This window comes from Balaenoptera borealis (assembly GCF_965194805.1).
Source record: "Balaenoptera borealis genome assembly, chromosome: 8".
Lineage (NCBI taxonomy): Eukaryota > Metazoa > Chordata > Mammalia > Artiodactyla > Balaenopteridae > Balaenoptera > Balaenoptera borealis.
In genome coordinates, this window is record NC_138865.1 from 14,769,729 (window position 1) to 14,790,168 (window position 20,440).

Genomic DNA, 20,440 nt, shown 5'->3' on the forward strand with positions numbered 1-20,440 from the left:
ACACCCAATTCTGTGAATTGTATTTATTTTTTTATCTTTTGGCTGCACCACTCAGCCTGTGGGATCTTAGTTCCCCGCCCAGGGATCGAACCGGTGCCCCTTGCAGTGGGAGCGTAGAGGTAAGTCCCTATGTGAATTTTAAATAGGAATGCCACATTTCCCTCTCTAGCATGCCCTGTCTCCATGCCTTCCAGGTCATTCTCCATCTCCCCTCTTTCCCCTCCCCAAGCCCCTTCAGAGGGGATGGGAACCTGGATAAATATATGAATGGGATGAAAGCCTTTGCCGATGCCCAAGGCATCTCAGGTGCTGCAGGGTGGTCTCTAAGCACCTTCCCATCCTTCTGCCCATGCCTGGGTGGTCATTTCCCTTACAAACTGTGAAAACAGCAGGATGGTCTTGACTGCATTGGGCAGGACTTGCCTCAGGCCAAATATGAACCCCTGGCTGAGTGACTTTCTTCTCGCTCCGTGGTCAGTGGCTATGTCGTCCTAAATGATTTTCAGAAAAGTGTCTGTCAGAGAAGCCCCAGTCAGTAGTTCTGGAAGAAGGCAGTTTTCTTTGTGGAATAGCCTCTCACGTCCCCATTCCCTGTCTAGTCAAGGGGATCGTAGAACCCTCTGGAGAGCCAAGCACAGTCTTAGCCCTCAGCCCCTCATTCCTGGCGGATGTGCACCCACTCCATCCCCAGCAATTGACTCTGCCCCTTCTCAGATGATCATCCACCCCGGATACGATCGTTTCAGGGCACCGTCTATGATGGCCTGGCCAGATTTATGAGGAGGGGGGCTGCTGAGAGCTGGGAGAGAGTCGGTCTCAAATTGCTTCTGGCAGCCGGAGTGCTGTGAGAAGGTCAGAGCCTCCTTCCCTAGACAAACAGCCCCCAGTGTGCCTCCCCGCGAGGGCCCCTGTTAAGCTGTTGAACAGACCAAGCGCAAAGGCACAGCGGCCACCCAGTTAGAGCACGTGGAAATTTCTGCACGTGCTCCCACAGCCTTGAGCTCCCCAGAAACAGGCAGTCGTGGAGGGGGCAGAGAGCGGGTGACCAGGGGCACCGTTAGCAAAATACTCTTGGGTTCCTGTTGCCCAATAAATCCTCCCTAATGGCTTTTCTTAGGCAATCAGCATTGATGGGAGCACACGGAGGCTGAGTCACTCTCTGCTACTGAACTTTCCCACAGACCCTAATCCCTTCTGCCACACAGAAAAGGCTGCAGGCAAAACTGGCATAAATAGGTACAGAGTTGGAGGAACAGACCTTTTTATAGGGTCTTGGGATGGAGGGAGAGAGAGGTCTTTTGGCCAGTATGGCATTTGAAACATGAATGGGTTTCGGAGTGAGAGACAGGGCACGTGTCAGGTCAGAAGTCCCTGAAGAAGAAATGGAGTAGGTCACGTGGGACTGCAGTGGCCTCCATGCTTTCCTCACAGTGGCCTCCACTCTCCCCCCCGGCACCGCCCAGGGCCCTCAGCTCCTCACTACTGGTGGTGGTGGGCAGGGGGGAGGGTCCTCGGACCAGCAGCAGTGGTATCACCTTGGAGCTTGTTAGAAATCAGACTCTTGGGACTTCCCTGGTGGTCCAGTGGTTAACCCTTCGCCTTCCAATGCAGGGGGCACGGGTTCGTTCCCTGGTTGGTATGCCTCGCCGCCAAAAAACCAAAACATAAAAGAGAAGCAATATTGTAACAAATTCAATAAAGACTTTAAAAATGGTCCCCACCAAAAAAAATTCTTTAAAAAAGAAAAAAAAGGAAATCAGACACTCAGGGTCCACCCGGACCTACTGAGCCAGAATCTGCATTGTAATAAGATCCCCGGGGTAATTTTTATGCACCTCAAAGTCTGAGAAGCACCCATCTGGCCATTCAACGTACTATCCCCTCCCCGCGTGGCCTCCCAGCCTAGTTTTCCTGGGCTCTGGGCTGGTCTCCTTGCCCTTCACTCTCAGGCCTCATCCCTCACATCCTGCGGGCGTGCACCCTGCCAATCACCAGTTGGAAAATAAAAGTCTGACTAGTTCATGCCATTGTGTAACTGAGGATAGCTTAATGTGTCACCAAACACACATAGCATTTTCACATTAACACATGAAAATCATCTTAACCCAAACGCCACAGGGGAGAAATGTAGGGCGCTGAGCGATATCCATGGGGAGGCAATGCCTTTGAACCACTCCAGGGGCAGTGCCTCTGCTAGGTTAACCTTGTGGGAGGTGGTTTCCTCTTGTCCCTCTTTTCAGTGGCTCTGCCTATTGTGCTTCCACGGGAGGAGAGAGAGAGAGAAGCAAGGAAATAGGGTAGACCGAGCCAGGGACTCTGTAAGAGGCCATGGGAGACTCCACTGCCACCTGAGGATGGGTGTCTACGGAGCAGCTGCTATGTGCCTAGTGCATGGCAAAGCGGGGAAGACCCTGGGTTTGGAGCCAGAACAACCCGGGTTAGCTGTGAGAACCTGGGCATGTTACGTTCAATCTCTGAGCTTCTATCTTCTTATCTGTCAAAAATGATCCCCAGTGGGTTGTAGTGCAAATGAAACGTCCATAGTGATCCAGTCCAGAGTGGGCACTCAGTACACGTCAGTTCTCTCCCCTCTCCTGGTGGGGAGTAGGACGAGGAGAGCTGAGACACAGCCCTGACCTTTGATGGAGCCAACGACACCACTGAGAAGCAGAAAATGCTGAAATACTCCAAGGCACTAGAGGATCAGATGCTCAAATGAGCAGCAGAGCCAGTGATGGAGGCTGGAGAGGTCTCCAAAGCCTTTGGGTAGAAATTGAACTGCTGAAGATGAACAAAAGACTGTAAATGCACACACAGCAGGCACAGAGGCCTGAGATAGGACTGGGCAGGACACGAGTGGGAACCATGACAGAACAACCAGTAAAGGCAGGGGACCACGTCGGGGAGGAAGGAAGAGAGGGAAGGAGGGCAGGGAGGCTGACGCCTCTGTGTGGGAGGCCTTGGAAAACTGAGATGAACAGTTGAGATACTGGGTTTTTACGATGTAGATATCGCAAGCATGTTCATTCATTCATTGCACTCTCCTTCCCCTCCCCTCCCCAGTTTTATTAGGGACCCTAGATTCAGAGCTCCTATTTGTTTGGGAAGTGTGCAGTGTACCTGGGAAAAGCAAATTTTGTTTACTCTGCAGGTGGGTCTAGAACCTAACCTTACTAATAGAAATGACCCATTCCTGGACACCCTCTGCATGCCAGACGCTGAGGTCCTTTATTGTGAAAAGCCTCATCATTCCTTTCAATAATCCTTGAGGCGATGTTGCTTTTGCACCCATTTTGCATGAGGAAACTGAGGCATGCTCAGAAAGGTTAGGTAACTTGCCCAAGGTCCCACAGCCAGAGCTACTCTATTAGCCACTGTCCTCCTTCCAAAAAAAAGCAATTCTGCCTCTCACCCCCCCAACTGGTCTAGGGTTCTAAGACACACTGAACTCCCTGAAGCTGCTTCCAAACAATTCTTTCTCCATATGGGCTAAAATGTCTTCAGTTTTATTGCAGGGAGGACAGGAGGGTAGGGAAACACACAGGACCCTTTCGAGTAAGATACAGAAAATAGAAAATGAAAAACAGTTTAATGTTCTAATCCAACCTGGAAGGATAATGAAGGGACAAGTCTGAATTCCAACATCACTGAATTTGCAAGAACAATGGGGGAAATCTTCTCACACCCCTCCATCCCCACCGCCAGGAAAGCAGATTCAAGAAGGGCTGGCACTGGACCAAGGAGGTCTGTTTTATACTGAGGATGGTAGGAGTCTCTACTGTGAGAAAGTCAGGGAGTCCTCTCTCACTGAAGCCCATCAAGACCCAGTTAGGACTGGGAATTGGAACAGGGGCTGGGGCTGGGGGGGGGTATAAAAGGGAAGAGGAATAACAGGAAGAAGGTTCCCTACACCCTGAGCAGGTAGCCTTTAGGGAAGGAACACTGCACCTGAATATTTACCCTTGCAGCTCTGCCATCAACTGGGTTAGACCTTGAGATTAGACCTCAACCTCTCCCACCTCCAACAGCTACCTTCTCGGAAATCTTATAAAGCTTGCTGGCTGGTGGAAGGCTTTTGTCCTTTCTGTTGTGGTGATGGCTGGGATTGACTTCTCTTTTTTTCTTTCTTTTGGTCTTTCTGAATTAGCAGAGCCAACACAGGTGCCTCCTTGGAAGACACACAGCATGATGTGTTTCGGTAAGTATAAACTTGGTGTGGTTACCCCAGAAGGCTTTGCAATGTATTTTAAAAGAAAAATGTGTGCTGTGACAATGACGCATTTTACATTAATCACGTTTTTTATTTTCTGTATTTTATGATACTTGGATATCTGAGACCTTGTTGAACCCAGGGAGGGACTGTCCGAGTTAGTTAATTCCTAGAGACAGCAAACAACTTGCCTGTGAACACACCTTTGATATGCAAATCAACCAGTGGAGTCCATACCCCCCAACCATCTCCTTTATCTAACTCTCACACACCAAGCCCATATTTCCCCTGCCCAAAGTCACGCCAGGGCCAAGTACTGGACAACTAGGGACCATCCCTATAGCCCAGAGCCTGCTGAACTTACTCAAACTACCCAATCCTAAGTTTGCTCAGCTTTGCCCATTCCTTCCCATGGAAACCACAAGAAAGGCTGTGTCCATGCTTTCCCCTTGTCTTTTTTGCCTCTTAACCCTGGTGCTTCCCCATGTGGCCCTGTATAGTGTGCTGTACCTCCCGTTTCTGGGGATCTGTGAGTATAAACAATTCTTCCTCCAATACAGTCATTTCTGCGTCTGCACGTGTTGCACACTTGCTTAAAATAAATTCCAAGTACATTTAAAAACACATTTATACAGGACAATTCTATAAACTCTGCTCCCACTTTCCACACCGTAGGGTAGCACTGGAGGCAGGTTGGGGTGGGTGGGAGGATGGAAGGTGATGCAGTGGAAGTGTTTGCGCTTGTATAGTTTCCATCTATAGTTCTTTTGTCTCTGTAAATCTCAGGTTTGGGAATTTCCTGGTGGTCCAGTGGTTAGGACTTGGCACTTTCACTGCCGGGCCTGGGTTCCATCCCTGGTCGAGGAACTAAGAGCCTGCAAGCCTCGCAGTGCAGAAAAAAAAAAAAAAAAATCTCGGATTCTTTCCGAGAAAACCAAGAAATTTTATTAGATGATCCCCAGATCCCTTCTAGCTCTAAATGTCTTTGGGTCTAGATGGCTTCTAAAATATATAATGGAACAATATATAAATGCTTATGATGTAATATGAAGTTGGAAGGAAAAAACAAGATACAAAATTACACTTATCCAACAAATGTGTAGGGCTGAAGACTGGAAGAAAATATACAAAGAAGAAATGAAGGGACAGGATTATGGATATGAAAGTATATTTAACATTTTTTTTAAGAGACCCAAAGTTCATATGAAGTCAGAGCTGGTAATCCTTCTCTCATCATTTTGGCATCCCTTTATAAATGCCCCTGTATTAGGTTCTAGGGGTCAGGTGTCTGAAATGGGTCTCATTGGGCTAAAATCAAGATGCTGGCAGAGCTGTGTTCCTTCTAGAGGCTCTAGGAGAGAATCCACTTCTTGTCTTTTCTAGCTCCTAGAGGCTGCCCACATTCCTTGGCTCACATGCCCCCTGCCTTCCGTTTCAAAGCCAGCAAGGGCCAGTTGAGTTTTTCTCACCTCCCATCACTCTAACCTTACTACAGTATCACCTCTCCTTCTCTGACTCCGACTTTCTCGCCTCCTTCTTTTATCTATAAAGGCCCATGGCGTCTGCCTGGATAATCCAGAATAATCTTCCCGTCTCAAGGTCAGCTGGTTAGCAATTTGAATTCCATCTACAACTTAACTCCCCCTTGCCATCTGCAGGTGTTGCATTCCAGGCATTTGGAGGGAAGCATCTTGGAAGGGGGGTGTTTATTCTTCTCCAGAACTCTAGTCCATCTAAAAAAGCCTACAACAGCCCCTTGTGTCTTCCTATTCCTATCATTTTCATCCAGTTTAAGCTGGATAGACATGGCAAAGAGGGGAGGACAGACCTTACACTGGTATGTGCCTTGGGACCCTGTGGTCCCTTATGGATAATGCTGCCAGCTAGTGGGATGCCGCATAATACCTAAAGCTGGACATCCACCAGCAAATATTTATTGAGTGGCTTCTGTGTGTCAAAAACTAACTGTACTAGGGATAGTGTAAATATGAGGATGACACACTCCCTGCTCGAGGAGAGGACCCACCCACATAAACATCCAAAATACTAAGCACCAAAGGAACAACACGCGAAATGACATAAGGGAAAGGGCTGGGGCTGTGTCCCCATTCTGAAGGGACACCTGATATCTGAGGAGGAGGTTGTGGAAGAAGGGAGCCCAAGCTCAGCTCTGGCTCTGTTCTTAATTTTAAAAAGTATAATTAGTGCAAGGAAATGCACCCTGTTCCACTCTCCTCTTCTCCCAATCTGCTATCTCCATCTCACTGACCAGAGGTAAATGCTCTATTGAGATATTTCTATCCTTCCAGATTTTTCTATATGTTAAAATGTTCAAATGTAAAATATTCTATAGATAACCTGTGACTATTTTTTTAATACAATGAGTTCATTTTATAACATTTTATTTTTTTGCAACTTGAATTACTCTCCGACCAAATTGAGGATATGTTCCCAAGTCAGTATGTTGTGTATCTGTAGATTTCTAGAGTAAATCTCTAGGCATGGAATATCTGTGTCAAAGAATATGCCCAGTTTTAAATTTGACAGATTTTGCCAAGTTACCATCCAAATATACAAAACTGACTTACTCTCTCTCCAACAGTATGGGGGCAACTTTTCCTCACACCCCTACCAACACTAGACACCATCCATCTTTCTAACCTCTGTCAATCTGATAGGTGGAAAGAAGGTATCTAAATGTGGTTTTGATTTGCATTTCTCTAATGACGAGTGTGGTTAAACTATTTTTTTTTCATGTGCCTGTTTACGTTTTAAATGTTTGAGCCATCTGGGATTTATTTTGTTATAAGACTAGACCTTTATTTTTTCCAAATGGCAGTACTAGTTATTAAATAATTCACATTTCCCCCCTGTGATTTGAAATGCCACCCAGCTCTAAATTCTAAAAATGAAAAGAGGTCACTCAACCTAAATGTCACACCACATACAAAAATTAATTCAAATGGATCATAGATTTAAAAGTAAAATATAAAACTTTTAGAAGATAACACAGGAGAGCATCTTCAGTACTTAAGAATAAGCAAAGAGTTCTTAGGCATGACACCAAGAACAAAATCTGTGAAATAAAAATGCACCAACATTAAAAACTTTTCTGCTGTGAAATATCCTGTTAAAAAGATGGAAAGACAAGCTACGGACTAGGAGAAAATATTTGCAAACCATATATTCAACAAAGACATATATAGAATATATGTATTAAAAAAAAACTATCAAAACTCAACAGCAACTCCCCCAAATCCAATTATAACATGAGCAAAAAGAGTTGAACAGATATTTCACCAAAGAGGAGATATGGATGGTAAAGAAGTACCTGAAAAGATGTTCAATATCACTAGCCATTTGGGAAATGCAAATTAAAATTAAAACCACAATGAGCTATCACTACACACCTATTAGAATGGTTAAAATAAAAAATAATGATAACACCAAATGCTGATGAGGATGTGGAGAAACTGGAACTCTCATACATTGCTGGTGGAAATCTAAAAATGCTACAACCACGATAGCTTGGTAGTTTTTTACAAAACTAAACATGCAATTACCATACAGCCCAGCGATTGCATTCCTGGACATTTATCCCAGAGAAATGAAAACTCATGTTCACACAAAAACCTGTACATGAATGTCTACAGCACTTTCATTCAAAACAATAAAACAAAACAAGCAAACAAACAAAACCCTGGAAACAGATCAATTGTCCGTCAGTGGGTGGACGGTTAACAAACTCTGGCAGATCTGTACAGTAGAATACTACTCAGGAATTTTAAAAAGTATTCACTATTAATATATGCAACAATCTGAGTAGTCTGAGAAGCATTATAGTCAGCAAAAAAAAAAAAAAACCCAACTCCACAAGGTTGCATACTGTACCACGTTTGATTCCATTTATAGAACATTCTCCAGATAGTAAAATTATAGAGATAGAGAACAAATTAGTGGTTACCAGGGGTCCTTGATGGAGGGAAGGGGTTTGGGTACACAAATACAAAGAGATAGTACAAGGAGTTCTTTTGCGGTGATGCAGCAATTCTGTATCTTGATTGTGGCTTTACAAGAATCTATTCTTGTGATAAAATGGCATTGAGCTACACACACGCGTGCACACACACATGAATGCAGGCTTTTAAATGGTGACAATAAAATAAGGTCTGTAGTCTAATTAATGGTGTGTATCAATGTCAATTTCCTGGTTTTTATATTATATTGCAGTTACATAATATGTCACCATTGGGGGAAGTTAGGGGTACAGGTTTTGCAAATTCCTGGGAATTTATAACTATTTCAAAAGAAAATGTTACAAAAATTTTTAATGAAAAAAATGAGAGAAGAAAACCATCCTTGCCAAAGACCTTCATATTACACAGGGTGGTTCTTTTTAGCGGTTGCTTTATCCGCAATAACCTACCCCCCTCTCCCTTCTCCCCAGACATACAACATACCGTCTTTTTGAAAAGTTTCCAGTCGAATGAAAGGTGTCTTAGAGTAGGACATACAGGAAAGTTGCTTAAATAAAAATAGTTCAAAAGAACACTGGTATACCCTTTTTCTAGATTCACCAATTAATATTTTAACCCATTCAACTTTATCATATGGAATCTATCTATCCATCTATGTCATTGTTTCTGAACCAATTGAGGGTAAGTTACATACATCATGGGCCTTTGCCCCTACATACTTTAGTGTTTATTTCCGAAGAATATTCTTTTATACAATCACAATACTCTTACCAATTTCAGTAAATGTAACACGGATTCAATACTTTTAGCCATTGGTCCTATTCCATTTTCATCAACTGCCCAATAACGTCCAGTACAGAATCCAGCCTGGGGTCAGGTACTGCACTTACCTGTCATGTCTCTTTGACAGACTTAGGTTTAGTAGATCCAGCTTTGCTACCATTGTCTCCTTGTCAACGGGCAACCAGAATTCTCATCTGTAAGGTGGGATGTTGGTAATTGCCCCACCTATTTCTTTGTGAGTAAACAGAGTTAACAATCTCTAAGAACTAAGTGGAGTATTTCTCTTCTGCATCATGATTTCCCAGAAGCAGCTAAACATATTGTGGGTTGGGGCAGAAGAGACCCGCTTTGGTTTTCTCTACCAGCCTGGGAAAACGACGTAGGGAGGAGAGAGGCGAGCCAGGATCCTGGAGAAGAAGGAACTTCGGAAGAAATCCTCTATGAAATACACGACCCAGACTGTGCGAGGGACTCCCCTTTTCCCTCACCTGGAGCGCCGGGCGGCCAATCAGCCGCGCGGTTCGGGCGAGCGGCCAATGGGAAGGCGGCGCGGCGCGCCCCTAAGGCTATAAGTTCCCGGGGCCGCGGAAAGTGAAAGTGGTGCCGGAGCGGCTAGCTCAGCCTGGGCGCAGCAGCGGGGGCCTGAGCGTGGGCGCCGGAGCCGAACCTCGGGGATGCTTCGGACTCCCGAGCCGCGGCCCGGGGAGGCGGGGGCAGCTAGCTGCAGCCCCCGGGCCGCGCCGCCCACCCAGTCCAAGCCGCTCACCTCCTTCCTCATCCAGGACATCCTGCGGGAAGGCGCTGATCGGCGCGGAGGTCACGCGGGCAGCCCGCAGCCCCCGCCGCAGCCCCCGCGCCAGCCTGACCGGAGGCGAGACCCTGAGCCGGAGCCCGAGGGAGGAAGAGGCGGCGCCGGGGCGCCGGAGGACCAGCCGAGAGCCCGGCCCCGCGCTGCGCGCGGGGAGGCCGAGCAGCCGGCGGAGACCGAGCCAGGTATGCCGGCGAGGCTGGCGAGGCCGGCCTGAGCCTGGGTGGGTCCTCCCGGAAGGGCGGGCCGGTCCGCTGGCCGAACGGGCGTGAGGGCGGGTTCTAGGTGGACCTCCCGAGCTCCGGCTGCAGGGATGCGGGGCCCCGCGGCGACTGGCGAAGGGACCTCACGGCCTCCGCCACGGGCGCGCCTCGGAGATTAACCATGACCCCAGCGTCAGGGCGGCGCAGGATTTAGACATGGGCTTGACTCGCCCGGCAAGGGTTCTCCGCTCCCCGGGGTCAAAAGGCGAGCGCGCACGAAGCGCCCACCGTGCTCCAGTGTCCCAGAAGGAAACCCCAACATCGCTCCCAGCCACAGTGCGACCCTTGATCGGCGCCAGCCCCATGTTACTTCTGGGCAGTTACGATAATTAACATATAACGAGTTATTGATAATAGCGTATTAATATTAATAAATCAGGGTTTGACCAGCAAAGATGCCCTTTGCTTCCCAGTCCCACGGGCAATAAAACAGTAAGTCTAGGAGCCCCTCTGGTCTTTAGGAGTTATAACGTGGGAACGCTTAGAGTAGACTTACTTTCTTTCCCATCAGTTTTTTTTTAAACTGAGATAAAATTGGTACATAAGATTATATTAGTTTCAGGTGTACAACACAATAATTTGATCTTTGTACACACTACAAAGTGATCACCACGATAAGTCTAGGTACCAGCCGTCACCATACAATAGACACCCTTCTTATGAGGCATCCTACCGGCTGGTTGAGGAAAAAAAGGGGGGGATTAAAGCCAGAGAATGAACTTTCCTACCACACAAGCCCTCTCTTGCCACCCGGATGTTAACACCGGGTGCCTTTGGGGCCCGCTTTACCGGGTGTCTTATTTCTCAGAGTTTTTCCTGCCTCCCTGCTCCCGCTTTTCCTCAAGGCATATGCAGAATCCCTATTTCATTCTACTGGATGATACAGCAGGAAGTTCTAGCACTAACTGCTCCTACTTTGGGGACTTGATGACTAGTAGAAAACTAACACATAATCTACATATGCACTCACTGCCCACTCAGAGAGTTCCTTAGTCCTGTGAAAAAAGTGCAATGTATCTAAACCGACAGTGGGCTGTTTGTTCACTCACCAGAAGAGATAAGGGTGGATTGAATTCTGTACTCTTCCGTGCTAATATGTAACGTTTTCCTTCCCATCCCTGCTTCTCCCCTCTCGTTTCCAGATAGGCACTTTGAGGCTTATCTGTTGGACGCCTTACCGAGCCTGCCCCCAGCCCCCAAGCAGCCACAGAAGCGCTCCCGGGCCGCCTTCTCGCACACTCAGGTCATCGAGTTGGAGAGGAAGTTCAGTCACCAGAAGTATCTGTCAGCTCCCGAAAGGGCTCACCTGGCCAAGAACCTCAAGCTCACGGAGACCCAAGTGAAAATATGGTTCCAGAACAGACGCTATAAGACCAAGCGGAAGCAGCTCACCTCAGACCAGGGAGACCTGGAGAAGCATCCTTCCTTGCCAGCTCTGAAAGAGGAGGGCTTCTCGCGGGGCTCCCTCATCTCCATGCATAACACCTGCCCTTACTACCCCTACCTTTACTGCTTGGCAGGCTGGAGCCCAGCTTTCTGGTAACGCCGCCGACAACCACGAGGGATCAAGAACTGCCTTCCCCAGGTGGTCCCTCTGGAAGGCAAAAGGGCCCCGGGGTCAGGGAAGGCTGAGCAGGAAAAGGCACAAGACCAAAACTGTTGGAGGTTTGCATGGAAATCCCAGATTCCTCACTGGTGGGCCAATGAAAGATCTGGGACAGGGAATGCTTTAATATCCAAAGAGTTCCCCCAACACAGAACGTAGGTCATTTTTGCTTTTAGAGACCTGCTTGAAGTAGAGAGGGATAAAGCCAAGTGCTGTTTCTAGCACTTCGGGTGATTTTGTAGGGGGTGTCCACACCACTTCCGAGGATTCTGTTTCCTCCAACTCCACCCTCTTGTGTAACTGGGTATCCACTCTGAAAGAGCACACCCGAAGGGGGAGGGGGGCGGGGAAGGACGGCTAATAAGAGGACGTCACCTACTGAATTCAACTGAAGGTCAAAAGCCTCTCGTTGGCCTTGGGCTATGACCAAGGTTTCTCTCTGTCCCTGGAAGAGAGAGGGAAATGGAGAATCCCACAGAGAAGCCTGTCGTGCTCAGCGCAGGTTGGCACGGGATATGGAGGTGGGTAGGAAGAGATGAAAATAGAAGCTTCTTATTATTCCTTTTTAAATAATATGCCCACTTAAGTATTTACAGGGTGGCCCAAGCAGAACAAGAAGCACTCACTGTGGTCTTAAGACAAAGCTGTATAAACAGAGCTCTACTGCAGGAGGCGGGCCCAGGCCAGGAGAATCCCTGCGTGTCCAAGACAGCGGTCTAAGGAGGAGCCTCTGCAATGCTGCTGGGGGGGGGGGGGGCATTGCATTTTTTTTTTTTTAATTAGCGAAAGGTAAAAAAGCCTCTTCTGACCTTTTTGCTCTGGGTCCGAGAATTTAGAATGAGAAGATTCCTGGAGTTTTCAGGCTGTAATTCATTCTACACCATGACAGATCACATAATTCCTTAAGCTCCTTCCTTTCCCCTATCTTTTATTTTTTGTTCCCTTTCCACAAGTCACCCACTGCAGTTCTTCGTTTAGTCTGATTGCACCTAACATACACCTTCCTTATTTAGCCCGAGATCTGGTCTTTTTTTTTTTTTTTCCCCAAAGTTTTATCTCTCCTGGGTTTAAAAAAAGTAGGGAGGGAGCAGATTCTGAATTGGCTAAAAGACATGCATTTTTTTAAAAAACTAGCGATTCTTATGTCTTTCCTTTAAAAATATACAGCATTAAATCCCAAATCCTATTTAAAGACTTGACAGCTCCAGAAGGTCACTGCTGCTTTTATAGGACTTTCTGGTGGCTCTGTTGTTACAGCTCAAAGTCTGAGAACCCTTTGGGATCCCTGCAGGCAGAGGAGGTAAGAGGTATCGAGCTTTCACACTCAAGGAAGAATACAGCGCAGAGTGAAGGGTCAGGCGCCCGTAGAGCTGTCTAGTGGAAATTGAAGGCTCAGGGGTGGAGCGTGGAGAAAAGGGGCCTGGACCTTAGAAAGCCCCATCTCCTAAGCAAGCTGACCGGGCTGATGGCACTTTGCAGGAAGGAGCTCAGAAAAAGGAAACAGTTTTCAAAACACATTATTGCGTCTTCCATCACCAAACAATGAAACTGTCCAAATGCTTCAGGAACTGTGTTTAGTGCTTATAAAAAAAAAAAGAGGTCCCCCCCCAAATGAGTCACCTGGTAACTTCAGAGAGAATGAGAAGAGGGCACAGGAGAAATTTGGCCACCCTTCTGTTTTTATCCTATAATCTCAGGTGACCTGGGAGAGGGGAGACATCGGAATGAAAAAAAGCCAGTTGCTAATGAGGTACCCTGAGGCCTGGAAATCTCTTGATCCCACTACTTAATTCTGTTCAATGAGAAACCTTTCAATTTCCTCCTATTAAAAAGGTCCAATTTACTGTTGGTGGCAAAACTGCCAAAGTCGATAGAAAGTTGGCTCGTTTCATCCCATTTCCTATGGTTTGAGCTCCACATTGAAATACTGTCGAATGCCACGTGTTGCCCACACAGAAAGGGGAGCGCAGAAGGCAGTGCAGCCTAAATTGCTTTTCTCCCTCTCACACGTCTTTTAAGATAAACGTTCAGTGCTCGCTCTCTGGTCAGTACCCTTCCTCTCCCTCCCTCTGCGTTGAATTCTTTCAACCCCCAAACCTGCAAGTATTAAACATTTCACTGTGATGTATATTGTGTTGCAGAAAGAAAAAAATAAGTCTTTGTTTAGAATTCTTTGGTTTGGTGAATCCATCTTGCTTTTCCCCCATTGGAACTAGTCACTCACCCATATCCAAACTGGTAGAACAACCTTTGAAGAGCTAGTATATCCGTATCTGATAGGTAAACTGGAGGGTACCCCACCCTGCCAGACCACTTCACCCAGACAACCTGTTTCTATCCTGTTTAATAAATCGGTTTGGGTTCTCCACGTGCACAACAAACTCTGCTCCAATCTGTAACACACAAACCTGTGAGTTGAAGTTTAGTAAAGTACACCGACCAAACTTTATATTTCTATGTATTTTTTGCAACACCTGAGTATTTTTTAAATAAAGTACTGTGTTGTTTTTAGACATATCTGTGTGTGATTTTCTGCTTCCTAAAGACTGAATGCTATTGAGTTTCTGTGTTTCTGATTACCCTGTTCTCCCACTCTTCACCTGCCTGACTAAGCTATGGAGACGGAATAATCAAAAGAAGCAGTAGCTTAGTGGATAGCAGAGGATGGTCATTCTTTTATAAATGCTCTGGCCTCCGTTACTGGTTAATCACATGGAGGGGAAAGAAATGTCTGTGTCATTTTAATAATCACCTGCTTTAGCCCAGGGATACCTTTGGTTTAGAGAATGTCAGGTATTTACTTAAATTTCTTGAAGACCCTGAAGGGAACATGGGGACCACAGCAACACTTCTTTTAAAATTCCCCTTCCTACACCCAGTAGCCCCCTCACACGACGGCTGCTCCCCTGGTTCCTGCATCTCCCCGAAAATGTCACCTTCATTCAGGGCACATGGACCTCTGGCAAGCAACACCTTGGAATTGGAATTACAAGTATTGAAAATAGGTTTAAAATAAAATATATCAATAACACACCCTTCATCCACCCGCACTTAAACCTTCATTAAATCCCACAAGCAGAGTGTCTCATGCACCTGATTACCTGAGAGGATTGATGGTTTTCTTTCCTCCCACCTCCTTCCAGGAAATAGAAGCTTAAAGGGTAAGGTGCTTACTCTAGGTAAAACATACCATAATTTCAAAGTTTGCTCTAATCCTTTAAGTACATTGTACACACAGGTGGGGCCTCTTGTTGCATGTTCACATCATGAGATTTAACTCTTTGCGTAAATCTACAGTCATCCTCCCCTCCCTTGGAAGGCTCTCAAATTACCAAAGCTCTTGCAGTAAATTAATAGATGTGGATTATCTTTTTTAACCATTAAAAGTAATCCAGGAAATTGAACAAAAATCTCCCATCTCTAAAGAAAGCCCCCTGCCTCCTCTTCCTGGTCACTTTTCCAACTTTCCTTGAATGTCTCTGCTAATCTCATACCTGTCTTCTTCCAGCATCTCACCTTAAGGAGTCTGTGGGATTCAGAATTCCTTTTCAACCTGTCTCTCAAGTTACTTCAGGTGCAAATTTCTAGAATCACCATAGCTTTGTCACTGGAGGTCTCACTGGTCCTCCCCAGGCCTCCTTAGGAAGGCCATAGCTGCCAGAAGGGGAAATAAATGTCAAAGATGTACACCTGATAAAAGTTTTCCTTCTAACTACAAAGCAAGTCGTTTTCCTGGGGTGATGTTAGTACCCTGTGTCTTAAAGCTGACCTCTGAGGGACCAGTGGCTGTGAAGAGAAAGTCACTTAGCTTGGGTGCCCTGTGAGGGAGAGTTGCACACGGAAGGTTTGTCGAGGTGAGCTCAGGAAATACACCCAAGAGGAAGTGAAGACAACACGGTTGATGAGCGGGAGAGGCTGATCCCTAAGGCAGGTGGGACTGAGTCCTCACCCGATACTTTAAGAAACCCCAAAGCCGATGTGTCCCAGATCAAGGAAAGGATGGGTACTTGTATCCCAGCATCGGCCACCTCCTGAAAGAGGCAGTAACCTTGGATGATGCATTCCTTTCTGGCCACTGAGGGCCAAGCTATAAGTCATTACCGTCAATATTCCCAGCAGCTGTGGGACTGCGTCTCCCCGGTATGGGGCCTCGGTGGAGCACCACGGAATTCACTAAAAGACATCAGACCCTGGCCTTGGTCACTCTCGGGGCCACGGTCACCACCATTCCTTGTAATGAGGAAATCTGAGTCAAGAGGGTCAGACTAGGCTTAGGGTACCAGGTTCTGCGCAGAGACACCCAGACTCTGCTCTGCCCACAGCCAGCCATCACCAATGTGTCACCAGGGCTTGTTTGTCAAAGCCAAGAGTTATTTACTGCCCAAGAAAAGGGGCAGGAATGACAGTCCTGGAACATGAAGAGCTCCGAGTTTAGCCATAGACTTGGCCTTCGTGCAAACTTTCCCAGACAGACTAGCACGTCAAAAGTCAGCAAGGGAAGGCAGAACCTCAGTCTCCGTGGTGTGTCCTCCTCTGACCTCTACAAAGGCTCCAGACATGGCTGGACTTACTTCCTGAACTTGCTCTGGGCCTGAGATGGGGTTTAGGAGAGATCTAGGGTGGAAATTTAGGATGGGTCCCCCGTGCAGCCTCTTCTAACTGGACAGTCTCCTCCTGTTTGCAGCCGATCCAGTGATGGGCACAACCCTCAACAGGGAGGTGATGGGGCAGAAAGGAAGGGATGACACCCAGAGGAAAGTCCCATTTTCTCCTTGGAATGACTGAAGGATACTCAAAGATTGTTTTTAAACCTAGATATCCATGGCGGTATGTGGGAGAAAATGCTGACTTTACTCTCTTGAAGGTGGAATTCCAGCAGCAGTTTTTAAATAATTTTTTAAAATTAAACTTTATTTCTTTTTTGCCCACACCACGCAGCACACGGGATTGTAGTTCCCCGACCAGGGATCGAACCCGTGCCCCCTGCAGTGGAAGCGCGGAGTCTTAACCACTGGACCGCCAGGGAAGTCCCTCCAGCAGTATTTGATCTCAAATACCAGGTGGCCCCATAGGCTCCATTGCATTTGCAGGATGCTCTTCGGTCCCGTGGTCATCAGTATCGGCTGCACATTAGAAAATCCTGGGAGACTTTACCAAAACATGGGAGCTCCAGCCCTGCTTAACATCAGTTGCACTATAATCTCTGGAAAAGGGCTCAGGCATTAGTATTTTTTTAAATATAATGTCCAATGCTACAAACCACTTGCTTCACCCCTTTTCAACTGGTTTGCTTCCTCAGCCTTACAGATGCCAGGACAAGAGAGAGCTACCTGGAGAAGCCTGCCAGGAAGGGAGGAGTTAGGGGTGGGTTTGGGTCGGTTTTGTTCGTTTTGTTTTGTTTTGCTTGCTTATTATTTTTACAGAGAACAGATGTTCAGCTTTTCTTACTTTCTTCTCCAGCCTCCTCCTCTTGGAATTTCTGACATCATCAAAAGGCCCTCTGTAATCCGGGAAAGCCCAGCTCATTCCAGTTAATCCCTCGCTCAAAACTGAAAGGACCCAAACTTCCTGGGTGTTTGGTTAACCTGGTAATCCAGAAGCATTTCACTTATTACCCATCCCCGACCCAGGCCCATCAGACTGACCGTACACTCTGCCCTGGAAGACAGGAAAGAAAATTCCACCCCCCACTCCTGTGGAGCAGTTTTCACCTGTCCTGGAACTACCTTGTTTGTGCACCATTGGGAACAGCAGGTGTCATTTAACACGTGTCAATTAGTGTCTCGCTTCCCTGACAACTCATCTCTCAGGATTAAGTCCTGTCTTAACACTGACATAACATTTACACTTCCTCCTGCCAAACTGGTAATACTAAACTTTTTTTAAAAAAAGTTGTGCAGAGATGGATAAGGTGGAGGGTGGTTCATGGGCTGAGGGAGGGGATATGCCTGTGACAGCACAGGTTTTTTTTAACTTTTTATTTTATATTGGAGTATAGTTGATTAGCCATGTTGTGTTAGTTTCAGGTGTACAGCAAAGTGATTCAGTTACACATATACATGTATCTATTCATTACAAATTCTTTTCCCATTTAGGTTGTTACAGAATATTGAACAGAGTTCCCTGTGCTGTACAGTAGGTCCTTGCTGGTTGCAAAGAGTTGGCATCAGAACTCCAGCTCAAAGCTAGAACAGCTTAAACTTGACCTAAACAACATGTGAAAACCAGAGTGGTAGAAACGAGTTAGCTTTTATGGAGAAGAATGTGGGGAATATTCACAACACAAACTTGGAGGATGGGGAGGAGATGTCGCTCTCTCATGGAAAAGTTTGGAATCTCTCTCCCTCACTCCGTGCTGAGAGCTTGTTTATACTGAGATCCTTGAAGATTTTTCCCCCCCTTCAAGGAAGATCTGACTCATCAGAGGTGCAGGTTCTTTGCCTTGCAGAGTGAGGTGCAGAGCGGGTACTGAGGATTGCCACGGCAAAGGCATGTGAGGAGATGCTGATTTAGCTTTAGCAGAGCTCGAGTTAGAAGGACCACATCTCCTTCCTGTGACAAGAAACAACAAAACAGAGATACGAGCGTGAGAGGCTTCTGAGTTGAAGAAGGGAGACACTGATGGAGGCTGCAGACTTTTCTCCTGCTCCTCCCTTCGTGAAATGTACAAACCGACAGGGTGAATTGATGATGGAAGCTTAGGACAAAGGTCCCAGGGTCCTCAGTGTGACTCACCCAAATGATTTCTCTGGGTTTTAAATCTTGCTTATCTTATTAATGGGTAGACAAGACCCTCCATAAATGTGTAAATAGCATCAAGGAATTCCATTGAAAGGAGCTCTCTCAATAGAGAAGGGGAAAAGAACAGGATGAAGAGGGATGGCATGAGTGAGGCAAGACACAGCAAGATATGATGGTACAGATGTCAAAGTTCTACAGCCTCCTATTTCCAGAATCCCGACTCCAGAAATGCTGTTTAGACCTTGACTGAAATCATGTGCCCTGTTACTGGGTGGTTGCCTTTTTCCCCGGGGAGCCAGTTCAAGTGCACGTGAAGAGCAAAGGCACAGAAGGAGGGATAACACAGTGGGAAGCCATGGGGAAGGGACTGGACAGGTAGTTTCCCACAGCCTGCGGAAGCATCTCCATGTACATGTGAGCTCGCCACCCTCTCCTTGGCTCCTGATTGACCCCTGTGTGCAGAGATGGCTCCCTGTCCTAGAGATTAAGTTTTTTTGTTTTTTAATTAATTAATTAATTTATTTATGGCTGTGTTGGGTCTTCGTTTCTGTGCGAGGGCTTTCTCTAGTTGCGGAGCACAGGCTCCAGACGCGCAGGCTCAGTAGTTGTGGCTCACGGGCCCAGTTGCTCCGTGGCATGTGGGGTCTTCCCAGACCAGGGCTCGAACCCATGTGCACTGCATTGGCAGGCAGATTCTCAACCACTGCGCCACCAGGGAAGCCCTAGAGATTAGGTTTTATTACAGAGGTAAACTGGGGGCACGTCAACTTGGGCGTCAGGAAAAAATAAAAGCCGGACCGGGATCTGAGGAAAGGTGTTCTCATTACGACCCAAATGGGTTTTATAAAAGCCTGTGTAGGCACCCCCCTCCTCCCCACCCCTCCCAGAGTGACAGGATGGGTTTTCGCACAAACAGGGCAAGCTTCCCACACTGTGAAACAGCTTGGTAGAACTCGAGGCACACACTACAATAGGAGTCCATGGGAAAGAACTTAAGAGAGCTAGCTGACCATAAACCCCTAAAAGCCAGAACGAATTTGATCTTGCACCGTAACCAAGAACGTATCTTGTCCTGAGCGACAGGACTAAGCATCCCTCCTTACTCTGCACTGAGCTGAGTGCAGTCTGACACTGATCAAACATATTTCAGCTGAATGAAGGAAGGAAGGAATAACTAAGTCCAGACCTCACCTGGAGTACTAGGTTTGGTTCTGAGAACCATATTTTGAGGTAAACTGTAGCAAGTTCAGAGAAGCTTAATTGGAATGATGCAGGGATTTGAATCAGAAGTGTCAGAGAAGAGAAGGGAGGCATTAGACTTTTCCTGTGTTGTCCTATAGGTGGAGTCATCAAGGTGACCCAGTGCTCAGATCAGCGATGTCTAAGAAATCACTGGGCTGATGTGGGTTCCCTGTCACTGGGGACGTGACAGCTATTTGGTGAGGAGGTCGTAAGGAGGATGGACATGCCTGCTGCAACTTAAGATCTTTGCCAGCCCTCTAGTTCTACAATTCTAGGGAGAAGTATTGGGTTCTAACCTGTTTACCACCTACTAACTGTGAGGTGAGGGCAAATCTCCACAACTCTTCTGACTTTCAGCTACTCCTCTGTCGAATGGAGAAATTAATCCTTATGGTGGTGAACTGAATCTATTCAGCTCTCCAGGTCCCATGTCCGACTCATAAGGGAAACAAACGATTTTACGATTTCAGGGGCAATGGAGACCTATTGATTGATTGATACCTGCTGATTGATATCTGAAATTCCATTCTTGAGCCATAAGATTCCCATCTCTGGCTAAAATATAAATAGTCCTGGGAAAAGAAGTGAATCAAACTTGATGAATCATTTATCTCCCAATATTAATGTTTATTTTAAAAAATGTTTTACTGACTCTTATTTAATAATTCAAATTTCATACCAAACCAAACTTAAAGAAGGCATAAGTTAGCTCCAGAACCTTCTTCATGCTTCCTATATTCGACCTATTATACAAAACTTATGGTGCACACCCCTTACTCATTAGAGCAGCTGGAGGGATCTACAGCAGCT

The 20,440-nt window shown here is 46.6% G+C and overlaps 1 protein-coding gene across 1 annotated transcript; it reads left to right on the plus strand.

Annotated features, from left to right (window-relative positions):
• Positions 1–1,465: 1,465 nt before the first annotated feature.
• NKX3-1 (NK3 homeobox 1) lies at positions 1,466–14,164 on the plus strand. Its single transcript, XM_082401715.1, has 2 exons — positions 1,466–9,963; positions 11,184–14,164. The coding sequence occupies exons 1-2, from the start codon at positions 9,645–9,647 to the stop codon at positions 11,582–11,584; spliced, it is 720 nt and encodes a 239-aa protein (XP_082257841.1). The 5' UTR covers positions 1,466–9,644; the 3' UTR covers positions 11,585–14,164.
• Positions 14,165–20,440: the final 6,276 nt, after the last annotated feature.